The sequence below is a fragment of the Populus euphratica genome, unplaced genomic scaffold (genome assembly GCF_000495115.2).
Source record: "Populus euphratica unplaced genomic scaffold, PopEup_1.0 scaffold931.1, whole genome shotgun sequence".
Classification (NCBI taxonomy): Eukaryota; Viridiplantae; Streptophyta; class Magnoliopsida; order Malpighiales; family Salicaceae; genus Populus; species Populus euphratica.
In genome coordinates, this window is record NW_011500796.1 from 6,791 (window position 1) to 15,020 (window position 8,230).

The window sequence follows — 8,230 nt, forward strand, 5'->3', positions numbered from 1 at the left end:
AAACAAATTTCTTTCACCGCTCGCACCTCAAGTAATTCATGACAGCATCTTATTATATGATAACATGTGACTCCGCGTGTAATACTATTGAATGCTAGAAAACATCTTCGGTTTCTGTTTTTCAACCCTTCTTTATAATTTCCTCAAATCATAATTTATTTTCTCCTAGCCATATATTATTATAAAGATATATTATTGTAATTCCAAACATTTTTGGATTCAAAATGATACTGAGAGAAAATGAGAGATGGGTGCTTATGTATGTGGATAAGAACAATTCCCACATGGAAACTCTCACCTAAAATGCACACATCTCATCCTTTCGACTGAAATGCTTAGCCTAGCTACACCACAAAATATAATCTACATCCTCTTACTTCTATTGTCCCTCCTTGCATCCGATAATACCCGAAATGCCATTCTGTACATTTCTATCCCTCAAACCATGTCTCGTCCCTGTTAAACAGTAAGCCTGATATGGGAAATTCATTTGAGAGCTTGAGCTTCTGCCCCATTATTGCTCATTTCAGCTTCTTATAGGAAGTTTGACAAAAGGGTCACAAGGAAACAAAAAAAGCTCTGGAGAGTGGGAATAGACATGCACATGAAGGGGGTGGTCTTGCCTAACCACAACCTTTGAAGAGTGACTGAAACTTAGGTTCTCTTTACTTTGGTTTTATCATTCGTTGCCCGATGGAGACACGATCATGCTCATTATATCTCTGTTGAGGTGGAACTTGATCAGGAAGAAACTGCACCCACTAGTACTACTAACATGTCCTCTAAAAAGGAGCTTCTGTCCACTGCCATGAAGAGAACCAGTGAATGGTTTGATTCTTTACCCTTTTGTTTTATGTATGTTTTCATCAAAGGTTTACTTATAAACTGTTTCAGCTTCTTGTTTCTTTCCTTTTTCCTATAATTATGTACTGGGCATGACAAACACCATCAAACTTTACAGGATTTTTTCCCAGGAAATCCCCAGTGATGTCACGGTTCATGCTGGAGGAGCTTCTTTTTCATTGCACAAGGTAGGATTCTCATTTCAAATTATGATAATTAGAGATTGAAGAACGATTAATAATTCCAGTCTAGTAATCTGTCTCCTACCTGTGTTACATTATGACCTAGATTTTGTTGTTTGTATCAATAAATCAAACCAATACCAAGAGAAAATAACTAGGTAGCAGTCATCTAATATTCGATTGTGATATTCGTGGTCGTTTAAATTCACATGTTTTTTTTCTCCTTGTTTTACTGCAGTTTCCGTTAGTCTCGAAGTGCGGATACATTAGGAAAATGGTGTCAGAATCTAGTGATGCCGATCTTTCTGAGATAAAAATCCCTAATGTCCCAGGCGGGGCAGAAGCATTTGAGCTAGCGGCAAAGTTCTGTTATGGAATTAATTTTGAAATTAGTACAGAAAACATTGCCATGCTTCGATGTGTGGCAGAGTATCTAGAGATGACTGAGGACTATGCAGTTGGAAATTTAGTGTCAAGGACTGATGCGTATTTGAATGAAGTGGCACTAAAAAGCCTAGCAGGAGCAGTTTCAGTTTTACATCTCTCAGAAAACCTCCTCCCAATGGCAGAGAAAGTGAAATTGGTAAGCCGATGCATAGATGCAATAGCTCTTGCAGCCTGCAAAGAAAGCCAATTTTCTATGTCTGGAAGGTCTGATAGTGGCAATGAGGTTGTGATTTCTTCCATTGTGTCTCAACCAAAGCCCATTGTTGATTGGTGGGCTGAAGATTTAACTGTTCTTAGAATTGATATTTTCCAAAGGGTTTTGATTGCAATGATGGCAAGAGGGTTTAAACAGTACGCTCTTGGTCCTGTACTAATGCTCTATGCGCAGAAATCTCTACGAGGTTTGGTGAGATCCCAACCTGAAAAGTTGACTTGATTCAATTATGTGGCTTCTGTGTTCACAATATCTGAATCTTCTTTTTCTTGCAGGAAGCATTTGGGAAGGGAAGGAAGAAAATTGAGGCACAGCAAGAGCATGAGAAGAGGGTTGTTCTAGAAACAATAGTGAGTCTTCTGCCAAGGGAAAAGAATGTACTGTCAGTTAGTTTCCTCTCTATGTTGCTTCGTGCTGCAATTTATCTTGAGACAACAGTCGCTTGCCGGCTTGATTTGGAGAAGAGGATGGGCTTGCAATTAGGACAGGCCGCCTTGGATGATCTCTTGATTCCTTCATATTCTTTTACAGGGGACACGATGTTTGATGTAGATACTGTTCAGCGGATCATGATGAATTACCTTGAGAATGAAGTTGAAGGAAACCGAATCGGTTACAATGCTGATGATGAATGTGGTGCTACTCTGCTAAGTGATATGGAACGAGTTGCGAAGCTGATGGAGAACTACCTAGCTGAAATAGCGTCCGACCGTAACTTGACAGTTTCAAAATTTATTGGTCTAGCTGAAATTATCCCAGAACAATCAAGGGTAACAGAAGATGGGATGTATAGGGCTATAGATATATACCTCAAGGTGCAGTCCCTTGCATGAAATTCTCTCTATCTGCATTACCTAAAATATGCTGCCTCACTTGAAGTTTCAGATAGTATAGTTTGCATTACTAGTTTTGATCATAAGACAATTTGAATTACGCAGTTTCCATATTTATGTCTGGCTGAGCCTTGGCATGCTTGTTACTTGGTTGATGTCCATTCCTACATAAAAAAAGAAACCCCTCTTATCTCTTCATGCTGTCAATTTAACAGAAGTTCTCCTTCTGATCCGTTCTTTAGGCCCATCCTGCTTTAAGTGACATGGAGAGGAAGAAAGTCTGCAGCTTGATGGATTGTCAGAAACTATCTCGGGAGGCCTGTGCTCATGCTGCTCAGAATGATCGGCTTCCAGTTCAAACTGTGGTCCAAGTGCTGTACTATGAGCAACAACGCCTTCGGGATGTCATGAATGGCAATCTCATGGGTGGAGATTCCCCTGCTCTTCCTCCCAAAGTAAATATATTCTCCACCGATATTCGTCCTGTTTCTGATGAGCTCTCCAGCTTACGCAGAGAGAACGAAGATCTGAAAATAGAGCTAGTAAAAATGAAAATGAAAATAAAGGAGATTGAAAGAGCTACTGTCGTATCAACTACAAGCAGTCCATCTGCTGATAAACCTCCTCTGCCTCGAAAATCATTTATTAACTCCGTGTCAAAAAAGCTTGGAAGGATTAATCCTTTCGTGCGAGCTGATGGCCCCCTCTCCAATACCAAGGCTCGAACCAGACCAAGCAAAGATCGCCGGCATTCAATATCTTGAGTCTCAAAGACATGCACTTATTTTTTTAGAACTACCAGTACTTTGTGAAGAGTACAGCGTAGGATTTTTTGGCTTTGTTTGTGAGGCAGGGGTGAGAAGGCTGCTAGTTGCTATCTCTTTGTATCTTAAAATCTCCTCCTTTGGTTTGATACTTTTGTAAATATTATCTACATTGTGTTTTCAATAAAATATTGATTCAGAGGCTAAAAATAAACCCGGAATTATTAAACTTATTGTTCCTCTGATTGATGTTTCTACACAGCAATAAGTGATCCTTGTTTCTTCTCAAGAAATGAAAATCTGAGTTGCTGCTGTTGAGAGCATAACTCCAGCAGCTATCAGAAATAGTACAATATGACTTTTGTTTTCGTAACTTGGCGCACTATCCTGTTCTAGAACATAAAGCCTTAGTAAAAGTCCATTTAGTAGTCTATTGAAAAATGAAGTTCGTTTAATCATCTTCCAGTTTCACGTTCTTATAACAGGTGCTTCTGACAAGAATCCCTGCAGGTAGGTCAAGAAATGGAGGGCCTGTTAACAGTATAGCGTGGGGTCTGTTTCTAAAATTATGGATTCTTCTTGGATGGAGGTTTTGGAAAAGCAAGGATAGCTCATGGGACAGGCTAGCAGTAGTGCATGTTGAGTGTGTCTGGGCCCCACACACGCGCGCGCGCGCACACGCACGAAAGGTTTAAACTTTCAAAATCCAGGTATATGGAATGTTCCTGAGGGATCTACAAGAACCCGTGGAGGTAGGAAATTTTTTATCAATTATTGAGATAGGAACCTGGTTTTCATCTGGTGGCAGACAAACACAAATATACTCTTCTAGTTGTATTTAGTGGGTTAAGGTCTAGAGTTCCCGGCGGATTACAAAAACATTGAAGAAAAGAGGAAATTCTGTAAGGAACCTAGAATATTTGACAAAATTAATTCTCCAGGCTGCTGTGTTCTATAAAAGCAAAAGTATCCTAAATAAAAATAAAAATGATGGGAATAAGTAACATGGAAATTCCAGATAAAAATCCAGGGCCTAATTGCTAGATAATATATGTGGACTGGAACAGAGAAGGTCAATCTTTAGATTATAATTAAATTGTAATGGGTTTTGCAAGGCACAGGGAAAATCATCTTTACACAAGAAACCCATCATGCTAGTAGCTAAGCAGAAAAACCAATACAAGCATGGCTGATAGATTTAGTCGGTAAGAATCAGTCTAAAATCTTGTCATGTCGACTTCAAAGGTATTTTTTTCAAGCGATGTTCAGACGCAAAACTTGACAAAGCCAAGGAGGTTGTTTTAGTCTATCCTGCCCTACTTGTTCTTCAACCCCAATACTGTTTTTACTTCCATTTTGGTACCCCAAGGTAATGTCAGGAACCTGGAAAAGCCCCAATTCAGGGCCACTTAACTCTTCTCTTCTGGTGTTGATCTTTTGATTTGTCAAGGAACTTGTCCTGTTTAAATGACTGGATCCAGTGGAAGTCGAAGAGAGGCTTGGTCCTGAATCTGAAGTTAGTGGTGTTTCTCGTTTCCTCCTTCTGTTATAGCTCGAAGGTCCAAGTGTTAGCTGAATCTCACTCTCATCTATTAGCTCTAATACTGTATCTGCATTTGATTCTGCAACATAAAGTTCAGCAGGCCTCTCCAAGTCAAGTTTCGCTATCGACTTCTGCTGCATATCGCGTGCATGATTAGTAAGGCCATTCTTTGAGCTCCATAATTCTCGACTCCTCGCACTAGGCCTGTTGCTTTCAATGTTTCTCATCATAATTTTTTGGGTTCGATATAGACGATGAAGTTCACATACCTGCAACATCATTCAAAAAATCAGAATCTCTTATAAGGACAGGCAATATAATTAGTTAAAAGACATCCATATTCATGTGGAGAAAAATTAAGCACCTGCTCTTTGAATGTTTCTTCATGTTTTAACATGGCCATTCTCATGTATTCCTTGTCGTAGGGCTTGAGGAATTTCTCCATGTTTTTTGCTTGTGTTAGGCGTAGCCCAGTTGCCTCCTCGAGAAATTATGTATATATCGTTGAATCCACAATGCCTACTTTCCAAGAACTTGGTTTAAAGTCACATTTGCAGTTTGGCGATGTATTCCCTGCTTGAATCTGTAAGAAGAAGATAAAAAACAAAACAATTTAAAGCTAATAAGCTCCTTGATTGATGATAGATTGCTTAACAATAACAACAAAGAAGTGGTGCAGGATAGGAGCATTCATTTTTACTTCCAAATAGTAATAAATATAAATGCATTACAATAACATCAGCTACTTGTATGATTTGTCTGTTTGCTAGCTTGTGTTTTCTTCCATTCATCCTTCCTGGGCCACAATCATAATTTCCATACACACATCTCCCAATCAAAAACCATAGGGTTACATCACGTTCTATGAAAATATTAAACATTAATTATTTTTTATTACTACTTTTCAATCAAAAGAAGAATATAATGGTACTGACCTAGAATTAGACCACGATAACATACAGACAATTTAGCTCATCATCATTGCATATATATCTGAATGGAGAATTTCGATCCATATAAATAATTTGAATTGAGCTGAGCTGAGACCTATGTTTCCAGAATTTGAGTAGATCAAGGAGAGAAGGGTATGCATGCAATGTTTAGATTTATGGGGATGATCGAAGCCCCTCTTTTAAGAAGAAATTAGTATGCAGCAAGCACTGGCTTTAAGTATTATACTTTCATATTAAATATTGCAATATTAAACCATTTCTCTGTGATCCAAGATCAAAACTCAATATACACATCATGAAGCTAACAATCTCTTCCTCTCTCTCTCTCTCTATGTGTGTGTGTAAGGACTAACGCAGAAGCCATTCTTTGACAATATTAGGACTAGATATTAACGTATATATTTGCGCGTGTGTAGCCTGTTGCTACTTAGATAAGGGAAACTGGAGAAGAAAACTCTTCCCAGTTTACGTAGCATAATCAAGAATATGATTGAAACCAAGATTTTAACAACTTTATTTGTAAAAACAAAGGAAAAGAACTATATATATGTCGCTTATAGAATCAAGCACCGAAAAAGGTTAAAGATTGAGATGATCTTCTGACCTGTGTGTAGAGTTTCCAAGAGGAAGATCAAATCTTATGATCTGAAGAAGGAGAAGGATAAGGAGCGAAACAGGAAAAAGAGCACTTCCAATGAAAAGGCTAACAGTAGCTATTTTTCCACCCAAAACCTCTCACCTACAGCAGCTGCTTGTTAGATCAGAAAGACGTTTCCTTCGCATTATCCATCACTGTATGCTGCAGGAGATGGGAATAAAACACAACTTAAGAAGAATTTAAGATTCTCTTCTCCCTTTCTCGCACACGAGAAACCAAAGTGTTTGTTTCATATGGGCTTTGACGCATGCCAAACAAATCCCAGTGTCTTAGCCAATGTCATTCAAGTTTTGTGATAGAGATGCCCCAGACAAGTCCAGCAGCGCAGCTATATAAAATTGGATATAGTAAATTAACCTCAAATTGTTTTATATATAATTTTATAATTTTATAATATAGTTGTTGAGGATCACAAGGCCTAGCAATCTTGCTCCAAACAATCAACGAAATAAATAGCTCACGGTGATGGCTGAGATGAATTACACCACATGCAACCAAGAATTGTTTATCACCATTGACCACCACCAGTAATATATTTACTATTGTCTCCATTATATTATTTGTTTCTTGTGATAATATTCTCTAATTAATTAATTTACGCATCAGTTAAAATGATTTTTTTTTCCAATCTTAAATACATGTCTCTACATCGATCTAGTGTTTTTTTATAAATATTTTTAATGAATCTAGTGTTTTTTTATAAATATTTTTAATGAATAACTCTACATAATAATTTCAAGATTTAACTAAAAAAATGAAAACAAATCTGCTTGACCATGGAAATCGTATTGAAATTATTAAGTGTTTATACCCATGCACGTTAGTAGGAGCTAGGAAGAAGTTTAGATGACATCTCATGGCCCGTGACAAATAGATCTCAACCTCTCACATTAAGGATTATTTAAAAATTCGATAAAAATTATTTTTTAAAGTGTGTCTGTGTGTGTGTGTGGAACTTGGTATTCATGTAATGACCAATTCCTTGTAAAATCTAAACATTACGTCGCCCAATTGAACTATTTTGAAAAATATCACATTTGTTTCAAAAATCATAAAGCCTCTTTGTACAATTTTAAGCAGCTTATTTCAGAAAAAAAAGAAATGATCAATGCTAATAAGGCAATGGCATTGTAGAATTTTGGACAAACTTTAAAAATAACCTAACCATGTATCAATAGTTTTAATTTTGTTATCTAACAACATTAGGTATCCTTACCTTTAAACTTGAAGAATTGTGAATTTAAAAACATTTTTTATACAATAAACGGCATTATTTTATAGGAAGCTAAACATTTTTTATTCTAACAAAAAAATCTAATCGAGAAGTCAGTTTAAAGATAAAATTAATTAAAAAAATATTTTAAAGACTTATTTGATATTTTTTTCTAGAATTTATATTTACAAATAAAGGGATATAATAAAAAATAATGATTTCAATGAATACTGATCTAAATCAATCCAAATGAATAATAATTTTTTATAGTTAACTTAGTAGATGAGTAAGATATAAAATATTAATATTATTAAATATATATATATATATATATTATTTTATATTAAATAATAAATAGTATTTAGATAATAAATATTTTGAAACTAATTTTAACAGATAAAGAAATAAAAAAGATATAGATATAGCATAGAACTAACTTGTTGACATCCATTATTATTATTATTTCTGGATACATCATGATGGCTAATGGTCATGTGAGAGTAATATAGTACAATCATTTTTCTTCTTTTTCTTCTTCTTTTTTATTGTTATTGTTATTATTATTATTACTACTACTACT

General features: G+C 36.1%; 2 protein-coding genes across 3 annotated transcripts; one reads left to right on the forward strand and one right to left on the reverse strand.

Annotated features, from left to right (window-relative positions):
* Positions 1 to 419: 419 nt before the first annotated feature.
* Positions 420 to 3,516, forward strand: LOC105116400 (BTB/POZ domain-containing protein At5g67385-like). 2 transcript variants are annotated; one of them, XM_011013749.1, is made up of 5 exons: positions 420 to 828; positions 962 to 1,031; positions 1,264 to 1,878; positions 1,962 to 2,501; positions 2,762 to 3,516. In XM_011013749.1, the coding sequence occupies exons 1-5, from the start codon at positions 776 to 778 to the stop codon at positions 3,281 to 3,283; spliced, it is 1,800 nt and encodes a 599-aa protein (XP_011012051.1). In that variant the 5' UTR covers positions 420 to 775; the 3' UTR covers positions 3,284 to 3,516. The 2 variants fall into 2 exon arrangements, with proteins under 2 accessions (XP_011012051.1, XP_011012052.1); XM_011013750.1 differs by having other exon boundaries at positions 812 to 872.
* An 826-nt stretch (positions 3,517 to 4,342) lies between these two features.
* LOC105116401 (uncharacterized) lies at positions 4,343 to 6,830 on the reverse strand. The gene is made up of 3 exons (XM_011013751.1): positions 6,384 to 6,830; positions 5,191 to 5,409; positions 4,343 to 5,095 (listed from the first exon to the last, which is right to left on the reverse strand). Exons 2-3 carry the CDS (start codon positions 5,269 to 5,271, stop codon positions 4,538 to 4,540), a joined length of 639 nt encoding a protein of 212 aa, XP_011012053.1. The 5' UTR covers positions 5,272 to 5,409; positions 6,384 to 6,830; the 3' UTR covers positions 4,343 to 4,537.
* Between the last annotated feature and the right edge of the window lie 1,400 nt (positions 6,831 to 8,230).